Raw genomic sequence first — 26,549 nt, forward strand, 5'->3', positions numbered from 1 at the left:
GGCGCGGTGCGTCTCACGCGACTCGTGTTTCAGCATGTTCGAGTACCGGCGTCCTAAAAACGCGGACACGAGGCACGGTAGTTACCCCACGGTCTCTCGGCATAACGACGTCTACCGTGGGCCCGAGGTATCATAATATCGCGTATACGTACATATATAATGCACTGGTAGACAGCAGTACAGGGACCTTCGCTTCGCGAACACGAGACCGCTCACGTGCGCGCATCGCGCGTCGCGGGAGCGCCGGATCTTCGCGAAAATTGGCGAGATTTAGCTGGATAATTGCACGTGTTTCCATTCGCGAGAAAAGGGCAGCTGCGCTATCGATACAAAATACTGCTCAATGCACAGGGAAATAATTGATATCCAGCGGCGTATGATTGACGTCGCGCCTCAGCCTCTTGGAGCAACGAGCAGCAATCCGCGGATGGAGAAGGATGGATTCTCTCTACGCTCGAGTCAGCAATATTGATTCTTCCGTTTCACATTGTAGACGCGTAATTGTGCTTTATTATTCATTCGTTGCTGGCTTCTTTGCAGAGTGATCGTCTGGAACGTCGGAGTAATGTAGACGACCAAAAATCACGATGTCATAGCTAATTCCGAGCTAATTCCGGGACGTTAAAGGGCTATCATGCGACGACTCGTGCAATTTGGGAAAAGCTCGGCTCCGTAAGTCTCGAGGCGGCGGCTTGCTGCCTGCCAAGTCGCTAAAAGCCCCGTAAATTATTGCTGAAAGTTTACAACGTCCGCTGCAGGACGCGCGCACGCAGCCCGCCACCCCTAATTGTGCTAATTATTATCCTGCCGCGCCAGGAGGGCAGCCGAAAAGTCGGTCGGGTTTTCATGACATCGCGGCTACTACGTTTTACGGCCGACAGCACGGAACGGCCCGTTATCCGCAAATGACCCGGGAACTTCCGAGCCGGCGTGACACTTCCTCGAGCGAAACATCGCAAAGTGGCGGATCGCCGATCCCGAAACTCCGAATTTCAAAATGTTTCGCGCAAATTATCCCACGAAGAAAACGTCACCCTCACGAATATTATTAAATCATTAGCGAACCAGTAAACGACAACTGTGCGAGTGCGGCCTCGTGAAACTGCGCGCGAAACACGAAACTTCAGCGACGGGTGTTTCCGCGTGTTCTTCTTGTCGGAATTTCCAGCATCGCATCGAGGTGTTGTCAGTTCTCGCGAGGCAGTTCGTGCATGCGGACATCCCGCGGCGTGTATACACGGCATTCGTGTATACAGGCGGGTTATATAGGTATATCGAAATGTGCCGGCAGGTGTGCACACACAGAACATTCGATAATGCGAGCCCGGGCGAGGGTGGCCGCATGCCGAGGGCCGAGCACGCCAGTCCGTGCTCAGACGTGACTCGCGACGCAACCCTCATTTTTTGACCGCCCCGTATACCATTCGGTTTTCCGTCACGATATCGAGACTGGTTTTATTGGTGGCGACGTAACGTAAGACCCATCGCGCCGATGTCGCTCTCGTGCGAGCCGTCCGATACGTCGATCAACTGTCGACATTGACAAAAACCAATAAAAGTTAATAGAAGCGCGGTATCCGACTGGATCGAGAAGTGTCTTCTCCGCTGGCAAACAAAGGGACAAGTGGATCAAGCGGATCGGTGCGTAATGCTACACGGTGACGTCCGAGTTATTGATCTTGCAAGGCTTACTCGATGCTCACTGTAATGTGATTAATTAATTGTGGATGCAGATTATTGATGTATTAATTAATCTTGTTGAGACTTGTTGGAACGTTAAATTGAGAGATGCTGATTGGTAGAATAGTATTTTTATCAGGTTTAATCGGAATGTGATGTAACGCACAGGTAATGATTTTGTTCACTATCATTAGTCTTTTTTATACGTTCTTTTAATTATAGACAGCTTCATTATAATCACGATTTAAATTTCAGAAATTGCGACGAGGTTCTGATAATGAAAGTCACACACATACGCGTACATGTACACATTTATTGTTAACATTTGTAAGATTTCCGCCGAGTCATCAGCTGTTGCAGTCGTGTGGGTGCAGCTATCTGAAAAACAAGAGTGAAATAGCTCAGCGCTGTTGTGTTATGACTTTATCTGCATCGTGCAAGTCATCGATCTGCGCAACGCAGTCTGCGTGATTGACTTGGTTTCTCGGGGCTTTTTTTACGTGTCGTCAGTAAGAAAGAAACGTCGAGCCTACTGCTCAGTATTATTGATGATTTCTACATTGTCAGTAATAATTGTTGACCACAATCAAAAAAACAGAAACCTCAAAAACAAACTCCATGGCCGCTGCGAGTCCCATAATCATCAAGCGATAAAAACCGGCGGATCTGTATGATGGAGATACGGTATTATTCTTCTCCCTTGCTGCCAATGCGTTGATTTAACATCTACGTTGCGCTACATAGAGAAACGCGGCGACCAAACTGATCGTATTCGCAAACGAGACGTGGCATTGAGGAAGCTAAAGCGATCGCTGCGTTCATCAAGAGATTTTAATTCTGTTATTCTCGTCGTAGCTTAACGATGCTTGAACGATGATTATACGGCACATCGTATCGAAAATACGTTCCTCCGTTCGTTTCCTTCGAGTACGAATGAGCAGCATACGCCTGGCGGCGAAATCGCGATCGAGTCATCCACGTGAGGCTCTTTCGACCTCGGATTCCATTATTCTTTCAATTTCTCGAGCCGCGGGCGTCGCGGCGCGGTTCCCAGGCACGTTTCGCTCACGAAAATCCGCAAACTCGTCGGAGCGAGCCGGCGCGGCGGTGGGTGTGGACCGAAATAAATTAAAAATCGGCGAAGCCGCGAGACCAACGGGATGCCGATCCCGTCTCGATTGCTCAATAGATCTGCCGAAAGATAGCAATTTCTGTCAGCCTGCCGATTTGCCTCGATTTCTGCCGATTGTCGGGACGACTTCTCACTGATGTTTCTACATACCGATAGAAGTATACGTTACCATCTCTATAACTGATCTCAGAATGATGGCCTTTAAGCGAATGGTACCACGAAACGATATTATGAAACAGAGATGCACTACAATTACATGTTATCTAGTAGTATTATCATCTTTATACCGATCAGTATAAAATAACGATACCGTATTATAGGTAACTCAGGGATAAAAGGCCACAGGGTTTTTTTTATTGCCGTAAACGTACCATGTTTTTCAATTTAAAAAATCTTAAAAATGTAAGCTAATATTACTTTAATGTTTTCTTTTTAGAACAAAACACACACATAAATTCATATATAAATCCCTCCCGTGTGCCAATTCCGGAATTATCGTATGACGAACGAAAAGCTTGAAGTAATCATCGTTTATTCCACTTGCTACAGAGTTTTCAATCTTAGCTGGATTTACATTTACGATGTTTGCGGTCTCAAAGGGTCAAAGGGTGCTGAAGTTCTCGCATTCGCCGACACGTTCAGTTTTACGAAAAGGCAGTACAAATTGGCAGTGCGGCAGACTGAAACAAAGGCGGCGGCGTGCGAACGTCGGATATCGGGACAAGTCGCGTTGCGTAAGATCGGCCCTCGTCGCCGCGGCACACCGCCGCCGTTTTATTTCCCGGAAATCTCCCGAGTGGATTTATACGTCGAGCCCGCTGGCCGAAAGGATGACAGGAGCGATCGGCGGCGCGCGTGGTATCGCGCGGGCTCGCGCGAGTGTGGGTCGGAGCGAGCGAGCACACGCAAGAGTGACCGTGCTATCCTTGATATTTAACGATTGATTGGCAGGATTACCAATTTGGCCAATTACCGGCGAGCTTCGCGGAACAGCGAATCGAAATTACATGGTCGGCGCGGCGCCCAAGCCGCGAGAGATGGACCATGTGTATACATATACATGTCATTCTCTCTCTCTCTCTCTCTCTCTCTCTCTCTCTCTCTCTCTCTCTTCTTCGGCCGACGATTGCTGTCTTCTAGATCCAATCGATGCCCCTCGGCTTCGATCGAATAACTGAACCGTGTCCGACGGATTCGGGAGCCGGGCGGGGATTTCGTGATTCCGGGATTCGGTCCGTCCATCCAGACTGCCGTGCGACTTGACCAACGCCGGACGAGATCGATTAGGATAAGGCGATGCACATCGTCGATCTCGATACGAGCGAAGGAGCGGGAGACGATTTGAGCGAGGAAACGGCGCGGATCAATAAAAATCACGCGTCGCCGAATTGGTATGCGCTTGGCGTCACTGCTGGATCTCGTGCGGAAATTGATCGTTCACGTTGACATTTCGGTAATTTGACGCGTATATGTACGTACACAACGCGTCAGCCTTGCCTCATCGTGGCGACGTTCCCTAGATTAATCGAGTTAGGTTCGCTCGTGCAGAAGCAAAATAACGGAAAGCGCAGGTATCGCGTAATATAATATTTGCGCGCGGAAGTTTCAACAGAAGCTATTTCAGTCTCCTTCCAATCTCGCCTCCCGCTATCTTTACGTTTTCCATTTTTTTCCTCTCCTTTCCCGTCGTGCTCTCGCTATTTCTTTGTACTTCTTCCTAGGCCGTATTTCCTCCGGTCGCCTGACGCAAACAGAGGGAGAGTTTCACGTGGTCATGACTTTTCCACGCAACAGAAAGTCGTAAAATCCCCGAGGGCACAGGCGAAGCCGGTGACTATCGATTTCACGTGTTTCCTTTCGGAAATTACCTTGTTTTTTCTTCCGCTTCTTCTTCGTCTTCTTCTTCTTCCTCTTCTTCTTCTTGTGTTTCGTCGTCTTTTTCTTCTCTCTCTTCGTCCTCGCGCTTCGGGTCACGGCGAAGATCGATACGATATCGCGGACCTCACGATCGCCTGGGTGGTCCACCTCGCGCAGCGCTGGCTTCTGGAACTGATTTAATTCGGCTACGTGGACCCCCTTCCTCACCCCCTCTCCCTAATGCCGCCCTTCGCCGCCGACCAGTAAATTCATCGTCCAGTAAAATCATCCGCTCGATCTTTCTCCATCTCTCTCTCTCTTTCTCCTTCAATTCCCCTCTAATCGCATCTTACATCGCGCAAAACCGATTTTTCATCGCGGACAAAGCAAATCCAAATTGCATAAAGCACAAATCGCAATGCATCGGCACATTTAGCGCGTACCGTGAATCCCGGTACGTCGATATTTCCGAAGCGAGAAAATTATACGCGCCAGACGGCGCGAGACCGTTTCAACCCCTAAAGCGTGGAATCCCCATCGACCTATCCATCAATCGATTAACCCCCACCGCCCCTTCCGCCGACTTTTACTGCTTGTTCTCTCTTAACGAATATCAATTTGACTACCCGTCTAGCCCGTTTCTTTGCGTGAACGGAAGTCACCGGCGCGAAGGGAGAAAGGGACGCAAGAAAGGGGGTGGCGAGGAGAAGAAGGAGGAAGGGAGCTTTTAAATCGCGAAGCTCGCTCGGGCCGTCCGGGTAATCCAGACAGATGGGACTCGTTAATGGGACGCGCGAGTAATTTGCAAGAAATCTAATAACACCGTAGCCCCCCACCCCTCCCCATAACTCGTGCCTTGACTTTCCACCTCGGCTCCCTTCCTCCCGCCCTTCGTGCTGGCCGATCCTCCGTCCGAGGACCGTCTAATGACAATACACGGGCGCCGTGCTCGCGAAAATTAAAATTCGCTCGGGGGTCGTGCACGACGCTCTCGTACAGCGTTGCTCGCCACGACACACGCGCGCGCCCGTGTGAGCGCGTATGTTCAGGTGGTCGTGAGGGATGGCGCGTAGTGATGGCGCCGACACCCACGCGAGGTATCTTGAGAGTGCGGTGCCGCACGGAAATTTCTGGATGGATTTGTGAATAATTACTTGTCCCATCGGTCCACAAGTGTCACGAATTGTTTCAAGTTCCTCGAATATTGTAGCATAATCTTAAGCTAAAACGAACTTAGCCACGTTTTGTTACACTTTTTAAATCAAAGGATAAATAACAGGTATTGTTACATCTGTTTTCATTATAATTTCCATTCATTTCGCGAGATAATTAATTTTATGATACTTGCGCTATATTATAATGTCTCGTTATGCCTGACATCATTATTGTGACAGATATCGGCTTTGTCCGTTTAAATATAAATTTTTCTCACTTTATCGGGTCTGCGAGACAGTTCCTTCTAATTAAAAATCGGACTTTTATTGCAGGCGTAAACAAGAGGGTAAGTGGCAGGAGACAAACGTCTCCATCGCTACTGCGTGTCGGTGCATAGGCGTGTGCGTGCACGCGTACACCACGGCTCGCGTAGACGAGGGAAAAGACGGTGCGGGGGAGCACGGAACTCGTTAAGCAGTTTGCGGTTCGTCCCGTCCTTTTTTTCCAGCCGGGCGTGCCTTTAGCGTAAACATATTCCGCGAAGAGATCAGCATCTTTCTCCCTGCGCGCACACCGCAGCTTTTTCTTCTTCTTTATTTTTCCTACCAGAGAGAACGTGTCTCTCCCTCCGCGCGTCTTTGTTTCTTATTACGCGCCGGTTTCTCGTATTTTGGTCCACCCACGACGCGCATCGATCGACCGCGAATCTCTCGCCGGTACCAAAATTGCGCGATAGGGCAATCCTCCCCGTCAATCTATAAGAATCACAATCGAATAACGTGGATAATCTCGCAAGTTTTACAGCTGGAGGGAGGAATGCACCCTCGCGAAAGAATTATCGCAAACGCGACGCTGAAAACTGCATTTAAATAAATGCGAAAAGCGAGGTTTGCCGCGAAAGTAAACAAAAAACTCCAAGTCCGGCCGAAAAGACTCGTTTGACCAAGTAACGTTGGATACGCGCGGGGTCATCTGTTTCGGTATTTTATTACGCCGATACGGGGATCGCGTTCGGCCCGAACCAGCGCGGGACCAGAGCCAGATGGTCGCGTTTAGCGCTAACTGCGCGTTAAGAATGCGGGCCTATGATCGCGAAAATATACGATCGATGTACGACGTACGAGCGAGGTATGCAACGCGGCGATCCGGGCAGATTAGACGCCGATTAAAATTCACGGCATGTCCAGCCAGCATAATTTGATTTCGTAGGTGTTCGTGCAGATCGAGTTACGCGCGGACCGAGCGACGAGGAGAGGACTGCTCGTTCTTGGCGCGCGCGCGCGGGCCCACGGGTATTTCCTTTTTCTCTTTCCCTTCGCAGCCCGAAACGCGAAACGGGCCCTGGTCCCTATTCAGCGAGCGGAGAACAAACTTGACGACTATTAAAATTGAAACGCGCTCATTATCGATCCGCCACGCTAATCGAAAACGGCCGGTGCGCGACTCACGGATTCCCCGTGGATCGGATTACACGGCAGACTCGATTATTTCGTTCGATTAGGCACGGGATCGCCTAACGGTGGCACTTTCTCGCGACGGCAAGCCGCAATCGCGCCTCAAAAATATTTCCACAACACCGGCTCACCTAACAGGCGACACGCGATCGGAAACGTTATCGTTAAAGCGGTCACAGAGTGCGGTCAGAACGGTAAAAATATCTAACAAACCGGATACCGATACAGCGATGCGTGAATTATTCCCAAAATCGGATCTCCACAGATCTACCTTAATAAATATGCATAATCCGATACGGCTTAATTTAAGATGCGCCTTTAAAAATATCTTAAGAAAATAGACCGACACACAGACGCGTTGAATGCCGAAAATCCGGACCGCCGTGGATCCATCTTAATAAATGTATACGTCCGATAAGGCTTAATTTAAGATGCGCCCCTAATTTGCATCCTTTGCGCGCGTGCGGCTGCAAGTTTCCGCGCCGATTCTGGAAACGGTCCCGAGTCGATTAATTATGCCGCGTTCGTCAATCGCATCTTGCGGGATTCATGCTGCGCGAGTGCGGGTCGTTTTGGATTAGCGGGTGGTCCAACTTCGGTCGGAAGGTGGTAGTTGCGCTGGTGGTAGTGCTGGTGGTGTGCTGGTGGTGGTAGACCCCCTCCGTCAGACTGGATCCGCATTAACAGTCGGACAACATTAAAGCGTTGTTTAGCAGGCTATTTTGAATTTTAATTCCCGTGGCCGGCAACGTAACCGAGGTGTGGAATAGATTAGTTTTCGCTCACACGACTGTCAGCTACTTGCCGCGGGGTCTCGGCTGACTGTCTGACTGACTGGATCGCGGGGCGACAGATAACTCGCCCACTTTTCTCCTTCTGCCTCGTGCACACGCAATCTCCGCTCGCTTCTCCTCGTTCGCTCTCGCTCTCAACTTCTCTTGCCTTATTTTGAATTCTGCGTAGTCTCATTTTTTCTCTGTCTCCCCTCCCGCCCTCTTCCACTCTGTAGAATTTATGTTGCAGTTATATCGTAGTTATATAGTTTCGCTATATTCTTATATCGCCCCCATGAGCGATATAAGCGATAATAAAAGATTAAATTCGATCGATTTGATGTTGCAAAACCAGATTGGAGCCAATTGAGAATACAAGATTTGAGGTGTCTTTAATTTCGAAACAAGTTTGCTCCACAATTAATGATCAATTTTATTACCCAGCCAATTACGTCCCTCGCAACGTACATCACAGTATCCCTTAATCATCAGAAAACCAGCACTCGACTATTCTAATCCTGCGGAAATCCGCCGAATTGCTTGCAGAGAGGAAGCCGGGGCGATGACGGGCGGTGGGAACGACAGACGAGGCTCGAGCTGCATCGCACGATGAAGATGCCGCGCCTGCGAGCGTTCGCGTCGAGCGCGTCGAGAAAAGAAAAAGCGCAGCCGCGGTTCAAGGTCGCTCGTCTGGACCAACTTCGGCGCACGGTTGTAGCCGCGATAAAAAGAAGAGGGATGATCGATGGTGAGAATCGACTGGGCTAGTCACTGTGGCTTCGTACAGGCGAAGACATCACCTTGCAGAGGAGGTGCCGGGACTCTACATTCGGCGCCTGACGCTCGAGGATCCCAGGAGGAGGGAACCGTCCGGTTCAAGGTCGCAGTCGCCGGCGCGCCATATCTGTCATCCTCGCAGCAGCTACGCGCCCTCCGCGCGGGGATCCTCGAGGTATTCGGAGCGGATCCGCGCCGTGCATGCACCCCACTTGCCGCTTGACGCTTCGGGGTGCATTCGCCGACGAATTTTACGGGCAATGCTCGCTGGCGGGTCAGCGCGAGGCCGATGATTGACAAGTCTGGATCGCCGCGCTCTCCCCCGCTTCCTCCGCTACAACGACCGCGTTACAGCGCGAACCGGCAATTAAGCGGCCGAAAACTGGTTTCGGGGAATTTTCGTGGGTTTCGTTCTATATTTAGAACGAAAGCCTTAACGCGCTTGTCGTCCGCTTGACCCGGCCGTTCACGGATTTCAATTTCGAATCGCGAAGCGATACGGTCTTCCCACCTTCTCGATCGCTCGTTGTACAATATTTCACCAGCTGCACATCGTTACGCTGCTTCCACCGCGGCTTGCGTGTCATTTGAGAAGTGAAAGGTCTCACGGGTTGAAACGTGAAGTGGAGGGATTAGTTAATCATCCCGATCGCGTGATGATTAACATCGATTGCGAGCGCAGTTGCACGAGGAGTCGAACGCTTCAAGGTGGCGACCGGAACCCGCGCGCGTACGAGCGGTCTAGATAAACGTCACTCACGATGATCACCCCCTAGGACCCCGTAATTAAACGTACTAAAATTTAACGGTCGGTTCGCCGGACGGACGATCTCGCTGGTGCTGCTGCTGCGACTTAATAAAGCCTTACACGAGCGATCGGCGTCGGTCCCGCGCAGCCGGCACCCTAACGTTATTAAAGCGGCTCTCGCATTAAAATACGAGCAGTATCGGTACGTCATTATCATCGACGTTTGATCTCCTCCCTCTCCCCCGTGCTATCCCCTTTTTCTGCGTCCGTTCTCTCGCCGCGTCTTCTCTTCTGCTTCGCGTCTGCTCGCCGATCCTCCTCTTCGTCCCGGTAACGCGCGTCACGGCGAACCTGACCTCCGCGCGAGATCCGGGCAAGGTTACCGAGTTTATTGCGACTTTGGAACGTGCTCTCGTTTCCTGCGAAGCAGCCACCGCCATCGAATCCTCCCACGTTTCGCCTGAACTCTCTTTGATCTATCTTCCCCGCCTCTCTCTCTCTCTCTCTCTTCTCCTTTCTGTGAAAGTGTTTTCAAGTGACTGGTTACGCCTCATGGAACTCGCTCTTTGCCCCCAGCAATTAGATCTATTGCTCAATTCAGTAATCTGGAGCGCAGCCTGCGGATCGCAGATCACGCAAAAGTCCTTCGTGCTCTTGTTCGCGGCGCCATTAAAATTCTTGAATGCACGTTCGTTGTAGTAGCATATTTTTGATCGTGAGAAATTTAAAAATGAATCATGAAATTCAATGTTTGGCAGACGAAAAAATTTATGCGTTGTCCATAACGTAGATGGAAATTATTCATATATCTTTCTTGGATAATCTCACGGTTTTCTTAATTAACTTTCTGCTTCAATCCTTTAGTATTGTTATTCACAACATTTTTGTTCTATCATACGTCTCTGTCGTGCAGCCATCTCAATTAGATTTTTTGATATAGAACCACACAGTTAAGTTATATTTTCTAGTTGTTAATATTAATACTATTATATCTATATAATATTTTTCCCAAACGAGCGAATGTGAACGTGGCGGATTAATAAATTTACCGAATCATCTCCGGTCTTGATTATTTTCAGTGTCCAGGATATTTTTTTTGTTATTTTCCCCTTGAGCTCTTCCCGCGCTTCGTCCATCGCGCGTTCTCCATCGCGCGAGCCCGTCTTTTTGCTCTCGCTATATTTTTTCATCCCCTCTTCTTGTTCAGCTTGCGGTTCAAGGTCATAATCTTCTCGAGACCTCCTTTCTTTCAACCAGTTCTCCGCTTCGCCTCCCTTTTAATCTTTTTCTTCGGTCGTTCCTGCACCTTCGTTTTCGAAGTTCAAGGCCTTCCTTTTCGTCTCTTAAATATTTTCTCCCGATCTCTTCCTCGTGCGCACTTGCATTTCTTCCTCGATCTTTTCCATCCCGTTACTTTTCTTTTCGTTTCAGCCACATCTTTATACTGCACTCGCCATTTCTTCGTTTTGTCTTTTCTCAATCATGTAAAAAATCTACTGTGTCCCTTTTCTTTCTTATCATTCTCATTTTCCCTCCATCTCGCTGTGCCTTGTCTTCAATTTGTTTCTTTTCTCCTCAAATATTCCTCAATCTTTCGATTATGTATGACTTCTCTGTTTCTCATTATAACTTCTGCCTTCTCGTTCGTCTTTAGATAATGCCTGTCGCCTTCTCGTATTTCACGTTTCTTCACTCTTTCCGCCGAGAACTTTGTCTACCCCGTTCCCTCACGTTGTCTCTCGTTTTCCTCTTCTCCTTCTTCTCGACGTTTTCTTTTTGAAGCGTCGTGCCCTCTAGGCTCCGCAATCACATCTAGTTATCCAGTTGTCCGTAGTCAAGGAAGACGAATCCTCTTTCTCGTTGTCGTTACAAACCCTTTCTGCGCCGTCCACGTGCAATCATCCTGGCGAGCGATCGTTATAAAGTGAACGAAGCGAAAAGTGTTGCTAACTTCGTCGTGACACGAGCCCGGCGGCCCTTTGCTCGCCGTCCCTCGAAAGACACGTCTTCACTTTTATTTCTTTATAAATGTTAGATGATAGCGCTCTCCGATATCACGTATTGCCGCCAAAACTTTTCAATCTCACAAGTTGGACAAGTTACAACGCTTTCGTTTGTTCGGACAACCGAATACATATAGTCTACGAAAGGCATTTTATTAATATAGAAAAAGAGCATTGCAATTGTTTTACGAAATATCCTTAGTAAAAGTGAAATTATTAAATTAAATATATATAGTCTATATTTTTTATATAATTAAATATACTGCTACTTTTATTACACTTGAATTTTTCTACTTCTTGATTACTAAAGTTATAGATCTTGGCTGGAAAGGATCCGAAAGGAAAATCCAGCTTTCTTGACGATAGTGTCGCTGGAACTTCCAGAATCGCCGATTCCGCTAATAGAGTCCCAAGCAAACGCACGTTGGCGACGTGGAAATTTTAATGAAGTTATCAGCGACAAAGACGACATTCTGGACGAATTTCTGGAGAAAGTCACGGAGGCTGGAAAAGAAAAGGAAAAGAAAAGTCGCGTAGGAAAAAGCAATTTATTTCGACGAAGAAGTCAGCGCAACAACAGAAAGAACGACGACGGCGACTCGTCGGAATGTACGAAAGCGCTCGCCACCTTCGAGGAATGCACAAGGAACATTATCGAAGGTCAGACTATATATTCTTTCTTCAGAATAAGGGAGTACGTTTTGCGATTATGTCGTTATGTATTCTGTCTTAAAAATCGAGAACGGAACTGTCAAAGAAAAAATCAAAATCGTTAAGTAATGTGTGAACGAGAAAGAAAGCGCTAAAATGTTTAGAGAATGTTTAGAGCAGGATCTAGGGTTCTCAGATTATCACGACAAATCGATCGCTCGATTGCGGTCATCATCGAGTTATCCGATATTCATTTTGACTTAACAGTCCTTGAAACCGATCACGCTCGCGGACCACAAAAATGTCACAAAGGATGTTACATAATGTGTACACGTTTATCAGCTTTACATTTGATTATCATGTTTTTTCGCACTAATTTATCGGCGACAAGACGTCATCTTTTTTATCTGTCTCCGCTCGGCTTGCTCTGAAAGAAGCCTTTCAGAGCACCTCACTTACGTTAAAAGATCGATTTTGGTCCATTGATCGAGATCAGATTTCAAGGATGCGTGCCGCAGAACCGCCGCGAATGGACCTTGGAATCGCGCCGGTGCCTTTCGCGATTCGGTGATGATTTACCGCAATTTTTCCGGATGGCGTGCGAAGAACCAGCTCGGATGGGAAACAGCTGGGAAGACCTCGAGATTCTCGAGCGACGATATCGAATTTCAGGTCGGAGCCGTGAAAGACCGAGTTGGCGAGACGACATCAGCGATGACTGCATATGTTCCGAGATCCCGAAGGATCTACGGGTTAACATTCACAGGAGAACGGAAGTCATGCGGCCACCGAGCAGTCCAAGCCCGGAAGTGACTCACACCATTCGGATCGCGATGAAGTACGGTCGTCCGAGTTGCAAAGGCGAAGACGACGAGAGTCTAGAAGAGGACGAAGAAGACGGAGCGGAAGAGGACGCGGAGCAGACAGCGACGAGGACGAAGAACGAGGGGAGCAAGAAGGATCTTCAAGGTCCGCCGAACGCGAGGAGGGAACCGGCGAAGCAGGACGCTCGCTGTGTCACCGCTGGTGTGAACGCCGCGTTAGACTTGACGCTAAATTGCAATAGCGTGCGACTGACTTCTCGTGACGCGAGTCTGAGGACCGCAACGACGAGGAGCGAGAGGTAGAAAACGGCCGGAAACGCGAAGTTAATTCGCATGGGTCCCCTCTCGAAAGGTGTCCCGCTCGTAATCTGTGACCCCGTCCCCGATGAATGATTCGCGGCTTTAAATAAACATCGTGAAGCATATAATGGCGCTCCATTATTTCCCCAACCTGTTCTCTCCTCGGCTTTTCAGCTTATTAGAGTCCCCGATCGTGCTAAAATCTTAATACCTTTGTCTGAAGTTTGTTTCTTGTATTTTTTACGTTTGTTACATTATTTTTACAGTTTTCTAAAAATACGCTCATGTTTTTTCAAGCGAGTAGATAAACGTGATATTCCAAAAAAGAATAGATAAATCATTATCATAATGAATATTAAATGTGTATGTTAATCTGTTCAGTTTTGAGTTAAAATAGAATAGTTGAAGAAAAAGAGACACGCATCAGTTTATCAGATTCACGATAATTACTGCAATACTTCGAAACGACGATTTTTTCCATAAACTCTACAGCCGATCCGTGAGAACGAATTTTGATCGATGGCTCATGCGTCGAATTAGCAATTCGGTCGGCACAATAATTTGCAAAAACCCGCATGATTCCAAGACTCGTTTTGCGCAAAAATCCCAAGAATTGCCTACATAGCATCGCGATGAAACATTCTTAAATTTCATCGTGTGAACATTAGTATTTAAGAAATACAATTTTAATGTACAACCACTCATTTATCAAACGCTAAATCCCGTATATCTCTATATTTTTATCTTGTATGTACACGGATATTGCATGTATTACAAATTAACGTGAAAATCCTATTGCCGTTATCGCAGGTATACCGCAGATCGGAAATTACGATAATAACATAACGATGCGCGTCTTTAGAATTATCAGGATATTATCGTTGAATCTATGATTGGCGCAATTAAAATAAACGACGCTTGATTTCCCTCAACTCGATGCGAATCGCAACTGGTGCAACGAAGTCCCATAGCGTGCGCTGAATCACGAAATTCTCAAGACGCGAGACGGTCGCGGTGGGGAGTTTCTAAATTTCGGCCGGAACCATCGTAAAAAGCCGCTCCCTTTTCCGACGCCGCCGAAAGTGGGAGGACCGTGCAGGATCGCACTGTGGGTCTCAATGAAACCGCCCGTGGAATCGTGAATCTTCCCCGCGCGGCAATAAATCGCAATCGCCGGTTCGATTTCTGCGAACACGCGCGCGCACGAGAGACGCGAAGATACGTCGAGGCGGCCTATTAATTAGCTCGTCTAATAAATCGCGAGCCGGCCGGGACGTGGCAGGGTGAGGGAGGGCAGGGCAGAGAGCGCAGGGTGAGAGAGCGGGAGAGACGGTATCGCTCGTCGCTCGGTCGCTTTCTTGCTCGCGATCGAGCACGGGAGGTAAGAAGAAAGCGGAGGGCGAGAGGATAGAGAGAACAGATGGAATGGCGAGAAAGGAGTAGGTGGGTGGGGGTAGGGGCAAAGATAGAGAAGGCAGGAGGGAGGCAGCAGTATGCCGATCAAGAGGAATAAGAAGAATAGGAAGCGGTCGAAAAAGAGAGACCATCGTACGAGTTTCGTGGTGGACCAGCGCGAGATGAGAATCGCGCGTCTAGGCTGGCTCCGTGGAAGGCCAAGCTGGGCCCAAACCGGGTGAGAGAAGTTGGCCGGCCCCGTCTCCGTCTCCGTTCATTCTCTCTTCTCTTCCTCTCCACCGCCTCCACCTCCTCCTCCTCCTCCTCCTCCTCCTCCTTCTTCTCTTCCTCCTACTCTCGCGGAGCGGCCATCGCATTTTTATTTTGTCTGTGCTGTGCACGTTGCTCTTTCGCTTTCTCTCTCTTCTTCCTTCGCTCTCTTAGCGTCCTCCTCTCTTCCTTTCTCTCTCTTTTCCTTTCTTTCTCTTTCGTGGGGGGCGAAAATGGTTCATGGCCGTTCCCGAGCGCCGATTTCGCCGCGGATCCTGCGCGCGGAGGATCGACCTCTCTGCTTCTTTATATCCTGCGCCCAGCATCTCTCCCGGTCCTGCCGCTTTATTCGCCACGCTTCTCCGCTCCGCAGTCGCGTCGCGGTTTTTCTCCTTCGCGGTGTTCCTTTCTTTATGCACGCGATCGCATCGTTCGCTCTTTTAACGCGCAGTAATGGAATTTCTGTTTTCTACCGACTAGATCGTAACTACCCACCTCCTCCGCTAGTTGTTTTTTCCCCCCTCGTCGTCGGAGTTTCGTTACTTCGGAATGGACGTAGATTAGCGTTCGGCCGAACAGAGAGAAACGTGGCGGCCGTTTATCGTAAATACGTAAATCAAATTTGGAAACACAATAAACGGCAGGGAAATGGCATGCAAACGCATGCGACGCTCTGACAGGACTTGAAAACACGATCTCGGCAAAATAAATGGCACGAACAGGTCGTTTGTCTTCTTGCCAGACATCATTGCCTTCTGCGGCGGATTTAATTCGTTTTACATGTAAATTATATATCGTCAACTGATTTCTCTGTAAGATATTATTATTCCTAAACTGCATGTTAATTTGATCTTAACATCATTGCATTCTTCTCTTTTTTTCCGTCACTTGAAATTCAATGTAGATTAATCCAGACGTATAAGAGTCCATTGCAAAATTGCAAGAGGCGTTTAACTGAGGATTCTCTCGCTTGATCCTGTATTTCCGTTTATACCTGAAGTACACTTTCGTGGTTGCAGAGCTGCACGTTATTGGCAGCTGACCTAAAGACGAACTCATTAACTGCAATGATCGCCTAGTTGAACTCCGCATCCGCGCAGTCAGGATGATGATCGGCACTTCTACCGTAAATAACCATCCTTTGCGTGTCGCCAAGGGACAGCCAAGAAAGGTGGAGGGACCGCGTGAAACAACGCGAAAGCGTGTAAGTTCTAATCGCAAAGAGTCCTTTCTCTTGGATCAAATTACCATAAATAATGATCCCTTTGCAATATTTATAGTATCCCTACGGGGGCCGCTTTTATCACTGCCCACCCTGCCACATTCTTCACCCTCGCCCTAACATTTCTTCGACTTTCTCTTCTCATTTTACAGTGTGTCCTGCTCCTTTCGTTTGCTCGCTCGGCCGAGCCAAGTTTTCCGCCGCCTTTCTTACCTAGTTCTTCGCCCTCCTCTTCTTTCGTTGCCCTCTTCTCCCTCTATATTCCCGGCATCGATTAACGCGTTTATCCGATCGGCCGAGGGTGCAAAAACGCGCGAATGACTGCAATCGTCGTTCGCGGAAGATCGTGGAATCGGGAAACAAAGAGGACTTTGTGCTCCGCTGATGAGACGTGACGCCTCCTCTTCCTCAGCCGCGTCTTTCTTCTTTTCTGTCGGATATAACGAGAAGACCGAGAGCGAGAAGGAAGGGGGGGGAGAGAGAGAGAGAGAGAGGTGAGGTGAAGAGAGCTGGGAGATAGGGAATTGGTACGGTTGATTGTGTGCGCCGCACTGGCAGAAGAACATGTAAGAAGAAGAGAGACGGACAGCAATAAGTGATTTCGCTTGTTGCGTGCTCTGGAGTCCGCTGGATTCATGTTGTTAATTCGGGAGAGAGAGTGAGATTTGCGAATTAATCTGGCGTCAGCTTGCTCCGCTATCTCACGTAAACGATGCGATAGTATACATTTAATTCGATTAGCGGTTTGAGTTCATTTTTATCATTCGTATCAGGCGAGTGCAGATACTGCGGATAATTTTGGAGATTTCTTTAGGCTCCAAAGTCTAAAGTGGGACTTAATGCCCCGAGGGTGAGTTGTGCGAGTTCGCCGCTACTAAATGCATTTTATTTGACGCGACGCCGCTTGGAATTAAGATATCGGGCGGATTCGTTTCATAAGCGGACTCTTCTCGCTCGAATATCTCGTCCGAGAACGGGATTCCACTTGGCTCGGACAGGCCGATTAATCCTGCCGATTCTTTGAAACCGTTTTATGCTCTGTGAATAGCCTCTCGCCCGTAATCGGGGAACAGGCTCTTGATCGGCTACACATTGTGGGAACGTAAATTACTCAGAAACGAAATTAATTGAGATGTTCTCGTATATAGAACGTACTTTACATTCCTAAAATAAAAGAAAACGGACTGACACAAAAGTACAGTCATTAACATTTTAACAAACATTTTATTAAGCGTTAAGTAATTCTAGAGAGAAGAATCTGATCACACGCATAATTGTTTATACAGTAAACAGTTTACATTGTTCAAATCTTACAAATGCAATAAATTTCGTCGGTCATCATTCGCGTCTACAAACAAAGTAGGCTGGAAGTCTGCAAGACGGCCATGCATAAATTAAGTCCACGCGATTACCTATCCGCAAACGAATTTTGCCAACGGACGGCGAAGAAAACGACACTTGAAAATATCCATCGCGCCGAGAGATCTAGCGGAGGCAGAACTGCGGAGGCAGGCGAGGAGAGGAATCGCGAGGAGAGATAAAAGGAGTAGTAGATACATCCTTGATGAGCGATCGTTATCACGATGAAAATGCAGTCTCGAATCGATCCGTGGCAGTCGATTCCTCTTGCCTCCTTTTATTAGACTGCCAATTTCGTGGCGTCTTCCACGGAATTCTCTCTTCCCCCATCCTCCACTTTTCTTTTTTGTTCCACCCGATACGAAATCCCGCTGACTCGACCGCCGACAAAAATTCCTCCTCTAATCTCAAAGAGTACCTTTTCGACGCTTATCTCGGCAACGGCGACGTGATGTCATCGCGACGCATATGTTAACTCGTAAGAAGAATAATTCGATTATATGCCGATGCCCGTCGCGGATGTTACACTGAGCTCTCTTGTTACTAGATATTTTTCCCACTCTCGTGACGGTCTTTATTTCTTCTTTAATTTGTTTTCGACGGTTTTTTTTATCGCGGCGCATTAATTTTTACCCGGCTGGAATGTGACATAGACGCTACCAGTTAAATTTTTTCGCATTAATTGTATTTTTAGATTGGAGCATTCTTCAGAAGTCCGCTATCGCGTCAGCGTGTACTATGAGCCTGATTTGTGCCGCAAATAAGAAAGATAATATTCAATCATATGAAACTTATCGCGCGTGTATAAACGTAGCTGAAACAAGGCATTTCTCCTCTTCTGCCGCAGCCGTGAGCTGGTTAGCAAACGCGTTTTCTTTTTGGATTTTCGTTTCATTTATTTCAATACGATCGATCTGCTCGGCAGCATTTCTACGATTCTACCGGTGTATATCCTCGCACGACGAAGAGGGGGGCGAAGATGTAGGAGGGAGAATTTCAATTTCCCCGTCACTAACCTCGCTTCCATCAATCTCCAGAACCGTGCTAGCCGAGTGGAAAACGAACTCGATGACTTCCCGGCCACGAAGGTGAATTCGATGTTTCACCGAAACTTCAAGGATCACGGTTGGTTGATGCAAGCGCTCTTTGATGCAAGCGCTAATGGATCATCATAACGCAAGGCTACACGCGCATCCATCATATCATGTAAAAAATTTATCCTAAAAAATAAATAAAATGTTCTCTTTTTATTTATTGTTTTATTTCAATTAATTTTCTTCTCTTGGCGATCAGATAAATTCTTGACAAATTTCAAGATTGGTCATTGTTAGTAGCGATTCGGAGAACTCGTCGCGCGAAAGATTGATTCGCAAAGTTCTATTATGAGGCGCAGAATCGTCATGAAATATTCGATATGCAGATTTATGTAATCAAAAGGAGGCGCCCGAAAGCATCGAGCGTTCTGTATCTCCTACGGGCTCCAGCAATTCCCTCTCGTCTCGATGAATTTTCTGCTTCACAGCGGAGCCGACTTAATGAGAATATAATCTTAGTTGTGCGTGGTCTCACTCGTTCCGTACGGCCGATGTTCCCGCCATTTCACGTTCCACGTCTTCTTCATCTCTTTCCTCCCGTACCCTCTGCACCGTATCCGGTCCTTCCTTCCGGCAATTACTCTCGTCTCGACGTCGCGCGGAATTATTATCGTCCGTAACCGATCGGACGAGAAGCTGGGGAGGAAATGCTTGCCGTATCTCCCTCGACTCGCTCTTCTACTTTTATGAATGCCCCAACAATAAACATCATTAATGCGCGCTCCCTGTTAACGCGTGATTTATTCCGAGTCTGATTTATCCCGGATTGTTCAGAATTGAAGCTAATAAATTCAAGATCGCATTGGAAATATTCGCTCGGAATGCATGAGAGATTAATGAAAATCTCAAACTATTTCAAACTAATTCATCTTTAATCTATAACAATTTATCTATTATATATTATATTATTTTATATCATTTTTTTATTCGATACAAAATCGATAAATGGGGAGAGTAAATCCAAAACTTTATCTTTGTGTGATATGTATATATCATAAGTTTTTAATTCATCAATCATTTTGCAGTAGACATAAACCTTCTTGTTAGAAACGAACGCGTCTCGTAAAATGTTCGTTTCGGCATCAGTCAAAATTCAGAGGCACCGCCAATTGACATGCGATTCGAGAGAGTTGCCGATTAAACTGTGCATCACCGGCGGCACAATGGCCCAGCACCGACCGCACAGGAAGGCTTCTATCACCGCTGATTTAGCTTCATTAGGATTTTTATTAATAATTTCGCTAATTGCAGGGTTTGCCGAATTAATTGGGCGCGTCTCGCGCGTCCAATTGCGTCTATAAGGACCGAGGGCACCACGAGAAATAAGAATGCGATTGCATGGAACGGAGAATAAATACAGGATGCAGCAAATAATAATAAAGGTGCATGTATGCACGATAAATAAAGAAAACAGAAGAGACGGGTACTGGAAACTGATATCGCAGAAAATTCATAATGTTAGGTTAACATAATTAAATGTTAAAATAATATGTTAAAATATATCAAGGCACAAGCTATTTCATTGTTTTCTGGAATTAAAATTTGAAAAAGGGACAAGAAAAGGTAAGCGGATTAAATGAATAAAACATTGATTTTGTCATATTGTAGCACCTTAATTACTATTGAGAACTAAAAATGGGGCAATCCTGGGTTTAGAAAGCATAAGACTTCATTAAAAGATAAGTGTATCATCAATTAGGAATTTATTGATAATTATAAGTGCCCTCTCTTGCGCTGTCAAGAACGAAAGAGAATTCCGAAATGAGTAAACGAGAGATTAACGAGAAGAGATCTTACGCGCCATGTTAAACGAGCAATATTGCAAGAACCATCCGTTCTCCCCTCCTTCTGTTTCCTCGGTTAAACTTCCGGGAGCTGGCGAGAAGAACATCCCCCGGTCGGGCACTGGCGTGTAATTCAATTTGCGAATTGTGCAGCCAACGAAGGAAGTGCGAGGATAGACCAGATATCCCCGATGAGCTCGACGCCTCAACAAGTTGTATACATATAATCTGACCCAGATCCCGGGGTCTAAGTGAGGTCTAACACGAGGGAGAAAAGGGGAACCAGAAGGAAGAGGAACGATGGGAGGAGAAGAAGGCAGACGAGGACGAAGAGGAAAAGGAGGAGGAGGAGGAGGAGGAGAGGTCCGGAGGGTTCCTCAGAAGCAGACAAACAAAATATAACAGCACGAGTTACAAGGAAGATTCTCGGCGAGATGAGGGGTCTCTCTCTTTCTCTCTCTCTTTCTCTCTCTCCTCTTCCTCCTCTTCTTGCTGTATGTCGCTCTCTTTTGCTTCTTCCACTCTCGTCGATCTCCAAGAAGACGGAGGGGCGGGAGAGAGGAAGGCGAACCCTCTTGAAGCATGAATGGATTACGAAGAGCCGTGTTCATTCATTCGCTCCTTGGCGGCCTAGAAACCCACAAAAAGTGTATCTCTTTGCCACGTCCATCTTCGTAGTCTATGGTCGTGGACTTCGACGCCTCTCTTTCGCTCTGTTCTCGTCCCCCCCCCCTTCCTGCACGTCACGAATTTGCTCACGCGTGCGAGAATCGAGTCTTCACGAATCTCGACAAGTGATGGGAGGAAAATAGGAACGAGAATCCCTACTTGCGATATTTTAATTACAAATAATGTAATTACAAATTAGGTATCGATATTATTTCTAATGAATAAATTCGATGGATTGAACTGTCAAGAGCCAGTTCTGCAAGTTAATATTACGTGTCTTGTTACGATAACGAATGCCAAACGCGGCGTTAATCGTCCGAAAAGCGACAGACACATTTACAGCATAAACATGGAGTGATATAGTGACACCACGAACGCGACAGGATCCTCGAGAAGACGAGCGGAGCGGAAGACGAGAGCCCGCGAGCTCGTCTGACCTTTCTCAAAGTTTCGGATCCCTCGAAGGAGAGACGTGAGGGACTACCTAATGGAGATGGAAAAAGGGAGAACGAGATGTCGGGTTCGCGGAGGGTCGTCGTCGGTTTTTGCCCGTCTGCGATGTCGCCGCCAAATGTGAGAGAGGAAGCGCTCCGCTTCTGCCCGCGCACGCCGCTTCGCGCTTAATTGAAAGCGACAGTGACCCACTTATGCCACCTATGCCATAGATTTCTTTTTGGTTCACCACCATGAGAACGAGCTGACGCCCGCTGGAAGATAATCATCGAATGCGATCAAGTTTCAATTTACATTTGTTCACGTTTTCAGACGTGCGTAATGCATAAAATCCGTTTTCGCTCTCTCCGACCGAACACCAGTTTAATCCCATGAAAAATCGGATTCAGCGATTACCAGAGAAATTCTGTAATAAATATCAAAGACTGCCGGGCAAAGCCGAGAGTCAAGTATGGGTAACCGATGGCGGAGTACCGCTGACCCTGAAAATACTGTTCGCCAGCGAAAAGTAGAAACGCTCTCGCGGATCTCGCAGAGATCTCTCGTGACTGCGGCGGAGCGGAGAACGATGTAGATATTCCGTATATATGTACGTACACATCCCGCGGGGTAATTACTATCGGTTGAAGATAGCGAAAGGACCCCGCAGCCCGGGATCCGCTGACTTATTATTTCTTAGTGATTTTCTGAATTGCACCGGGGCACGAACGCGAGCCGATGTCTTCGTGACGTAAACGAGATAATAGGCACCGCTCTCGCGTACCCACGATGTAGACATAATGACGACGGTCTTAGGATTATGGTTCGTCCAGTAACTCTCGACTCGTCTCCCCCTTCCTCCCATCGTCCTGAGGCCGCTTCGCTTTGCTCCACCGATCTCTCGGCGATCCCTCTTCACGGCGGAGTTAATTGACAATAATAAGAGACAAAACGGGAGTGGAAAAAAATTCGAGATAATAGCATCAGCTCGTGTACAGCGATACTCGTGTGCATCAATCATACAATATGAAAGGCGAATTTCCAAAGAAAATTTATTATTAATGTAATATCCTGAAATAAAGCATTTTATATTTTATCTCTCTATTCATTTTATATTTTATCTCTCGTAGTCAATATTTTTCACAATTACAGAAATGCATGTACATTACTCAACAGTTGAAACTAATCTAAATAAAATTAACGATTTAACAACATATCTTAAAATATGCGGAAAAGGTTTATTGCAATCCACGGTTCTTTTCAGTTTACAATTATTTACACAATTAAATCCAAAAAATTAAATTCGTTCCAGCGTTATCAGATTAATATTAGACAGATCAACTATTGGAAGCAATATCTATTTGCGTTACCCTATGGATACTCTACACATTTCCCTGTGCGAGATACTTTTGCAAGATTCTTTCGTAATTTCCTAACATCGCGATCGTTACGTTTGTATTCACGTAACGGTAGCGATATTATCGTTAAGGGTTACTACCGTACGAGCACCAGGAAGAGAGAATTTCCCAGCGCGCACACGAAATTCTAACAATTCGATCTGATGCGGATCCACGTTTCCGGCGAACGCCGGCGTCGATTAGGAGTGGCGATTGCGGCGATGGACAAGCGGGGAAGACACACGCGGCCGGGAAAAAGATAAGTACCTGTCGGAGCATGGCTTTTCTCTTTGGTCCGCCATTAGAGCAATTTTAACGTCCCCACCGTCGTCGGGGCGGCAAAAAATGCCGGTGAGTCGTTGCGCTAGACTGAAGAATGATCGGAGAGGCGCCAAACCTGGTTCGACTGCTCTCCTCGCTCTCGCTTTCTCCCGTGCGCTCCACCTTATCTTCCTCCGTCTCTTGATCCATCGCCGTCGTGTCATCCTTTTCTCTCCCTCGCCCACAAGTTGCCCCTCCGTCCCTTTCTCCCTCTCGCTGGACCGGCGCTTGAAAATAGAAACTACCTCCTCGTCGCTCCAATCTTTCGGTACTTCTTTTTCTACGGTTCTCTCTCTTCCTCTCCTTTTTTTCGGCGTTAAACTCGCTCTCCTCCAGGAGAGACTCGTTAGATTCACTCGGGGATTATGTTTCGTGCTATTATAGCTCTTGGAGAACACACCCGCGCGTTCCCTCGCCCCCCCGCGCCGCTTCTAATGTTCCTTCTGCGCCGTCGACGTTGCTCCTCTTCTTCGACTATCGATTTATCGATCTCCGGCGCGAGATAGGGCATCCGCCGTGTTCACGGCTCACTTTTACGAAGACGAGAATATCTTCACGAGCGACGCACGGATATTTATCGAGAACGCAAATTTACGCTCACACCCTCATCGCGAGTATTGTAAAAAAAATTAATGATTAAAAGTAATTTCTCCTTATTTTCACCGATAACGCGCTCGTCAACGGACGATAAATCCATGGACATCACACCCGTTCTTCACACTGCGATTCGCTTACGTAAACCGCTTCACGTGACGCGACGAGGACGAGAACGTATTTCCACCCCCCACGTATTTCCAGTCGGGGGACCACCGTCCCTCTCCGCGACCGCTTTCTTATTATACCCCGTCGATCGGCCTATCATTCCCGGCATTTGCATAAATGCACACGCCTGCACCTTTTCGAAATGCCCAAGTAAATTCCGGGCGTTTGCGGATGACACGGGTAGGTATGTAAGTGACGGGACGCGCGCGTTCCTCGCGATGAAAGCGTTAATACAGTATCAGAGTCCGCATACCTCGGGCGACTTCGGCGAGTACAGGCATTAATTTCGGTGACGTGCAAGGCGGCACGGCAAAGCACAAGCAAAAAGGAAATCGCGAGACGCGCGGCCACGGATCTCTACGTGGGATCAGGTATATCCCCGGCACGGGAGCTATCCGTCTCGGTCCCGCCGCTGAATGTTAGAAGATATATTATACCCGAAGAGGGTGGTAACACTTGTTTGATTCAATTCTAGGAACACGCTCGAAGGCGGCCGCTCAATTTTTCTTCCGCCTGGGGAGAACTCGCGATGCCTAGCACTTATCACGTGGCCGAGTGTGTGCGTCCGCACGCACGCGTACGCGTAAATGTGCGTGTGCGCGCAATCGTTGACGCCTTACGAATCCGGAGCTGCTATCAAAGTCTTGACGAGCACACACGCTCGAGAATTACTCGCGGGGATTCCCGTAATTCTCAACGACCGCTTCGTTTATTTAACGAATATCTCACTCGTAAAAACTTAATCGCGCGCGAATTGGTTTCAAATGTACTCGCAGGGAACTCGCAATTCGGGAAAGAGACACACTAAGGGATGATAAGAGGACGAGTTGACTTTGTTCTTGAATTGCCATTTAAAATGCAACCTTACAATTTTGCACTCATTTTTTTCTCCTTTGTGGTTTTATAATGCTTCGATAAACGGTCGTTCTCTTATGTGGTCACGTGAATGCTGCTTTGTCATTCGCGCAAACCGGGAACGGCTTCAAGTGAATAGGACTGCGATGTCGGAACATCGATCGAAGGAACCATTCGACCTCTTTGACAGGCGACGCGATGCGCACAGGTAGATGCAATAGGCCATCGAACCAACACAGTGCAACCTGTTGCAATAAAATTCCCCTGTCTACCTGGCCGAGGGAGAGAAACGGGATAGGTAAGTGGCACGTTTGCCGTCGTTGGCGGCATAATCAGGATGCTAGACTACCTGCGGAATCCGTGCAGAAAATGACAGCGAATGCCGGAATGCGGAAGGAACTTGGAAGTAGAAGAATGCGTCTATTTCTGTCATATCAAGAAAGCGAAAACGGGTGCGTATATCGTTGAACGGCATCGGCATCAAGAACTCATCCATTTCATATCGCACTGCAGTAAGACTTTTCGTCCGAAACTTGTAATATGTACTTAACTAACGAAAGAAGCGATTAGATTTATTTATAAGAAATCCCATAAACGAAGAAAAGAATCAGCTTGCTTTCCGAAAAAGAAGAAAGAGTAACAGTGAACTTTTCTTGTCACGTATCACGTGCAAAATCTTCACATTTTGATAGGTCGATGTTCATTGATTCCCGCGGGGAGAAAGTAAACGAAGAAAGAGGCGAGAGAGAAAGAGAGAGAAGCGAGAACGTGCGGAAGCCGCAGGAAAGGAAACGGGCCAGAAGTTGTCGCGGTTGAGGCCTGGGCACGCGTTGGTCCCGATTATGTGCCGAAAAAGGACCTTTACGAGGAGAAGAACGGCGGGAGGAAGGGTGCACCTTGGGCCCCAGTGGTGGCCCCGGGAACGAAAGAAAGCGGAACGTGGCCGAGGAAGGAAGCCCCGGCTTTAATTCCTGCTATTATTGAAATACGCGACCGCCACGTGCCGAGGGAACGACGGGGCTCTCTTCCACTGCCACCGTTCGATAACCCAGGCCCACATGCGGGCCCTTTCGGCACCTCACGCGAAAAAGTCCAAGGATGCAGTCAGGATGCAATCGACTGCCAGGTCGGTCGAGCCTGTGCACGAGACCTGCCGCAACCTGACGTTTGTGTAGTCACACCGATCTGCGGCAGAGGGTAGCTTTGCAAAACTTGGCCAAACGACGAAAGACAAAACGGAAATAGTTCGGGGCTGGATGGAGGAATCCTGTGGCGAAACACTTGTTGAAATTGATTCTCATCATAACTTGTTTCTATCTTCTTTTTTCTATCTGCATATCTCTCGATAAATATGAGTAAACAAGCGAAACCAGTCAACCTGAGAGCTATAGCTTGGAAGATAAGTGAATAATTGCGGAGTACATTTTATCTTCCTGTTTCAGATAGGCGCGATTACTCTATTTAGTGACATAATACTGTAAACAGTTGACGCTTTGATTGGAAACCGAGTTTCCTTTGACGTACCAGCGGCAACGTAATAAATAACAACTTATCAACGGAAACGACAATAGATTAAATGTTGTCGATAAATTCTACTTTTGCTACAAGGTGAAAGTACCTGACGTAAAAATCATA

The 26,549-nt window shown here is 47.4% G+C and overlaps 1 protein-coding gene and 1 long non-coding RNA gene across 2 annotated transcripts; both read left to right on the forward strand.

The window, feature by feature from the left end:
• The first annotated feature begins 809 nt into the window (after positions 1-809).
• LOC105275867 lies at positions 810-13,479 on the forward strand. Its single transcript, XM_011333032.3, has 5 exons — positions 810-1,641; positions 8,598-8,799; positions 8,859-9,003; positions 11,890-12,239; positions 12,903-13,479. Exons 2-5 carry the CDS (start codon positions 8,661-8,663, stop codon positions 13,355-13,357), a joined length of 1,089 nt encoding a protein of 362 aa, XP_011331334.1. The 5' UTR covers positions 810-1,641; positions 8,598-8,660; the 3' UTR covers positions 13,358-13,479.
• A 1,896-nt stretch (positions 13,480-15,375) lies between these two features.
• LOC109610823 lies at positions 15,376-20,299 on the forward strand. Its single transcript, XR_002193105.2, has 2 exons — positions 15,376-16,223; positions 18,638-20,299. It is a non-coding gene; the product is annotated as an uncharacterized LOC109610823 (long non-coding RNA).
• The last annotated feature ends 6,250 nt before the right edge of the window (positions 20,300-26,549 follow it).

Source organism: Ooceraea biroi, chromosome 4 (genome assembly GCF_003672135.1).
Source record: "Ooceraea biroi isolate clonal line C1 chromosome 4, Obir_v5.4, whole genome shotgun sequence".
In the NCBI taxonomy this organism is placed as follows: domain Eukaryota; kingdom Metazoa; phylum Arthropoda; class Insecta; order Hymenoptera; family Formicidae; genus Ooceraea; species Ooceraea biroi.

Excerpts from the sequence above, each read along its gene's own strand:
- LOC105275867 (XM_011333032.3), top strand. The coding sequence starts at position 8,661 with ATGAAGATGCCGCGCCTGCGAGCGTTCGCGTCGAGCGCGTCGAGAAAA. Across the intron at positions 8,800-8,858 it reads AAGAAGAGGGATGATCGATG|AGGAGGTGCCGGGACTCTAC; the intron begins GTGAGAATCGAC and ends ATCACCTTGCAG. Across the intron at positions 9,004-11,889 it reads TCCGCGCGGGGATCCTCGAG|TTATAGATCTTGGCTGGAAA; the intron begins GTATTCGGAGCG and ends TGATTACTAAAG.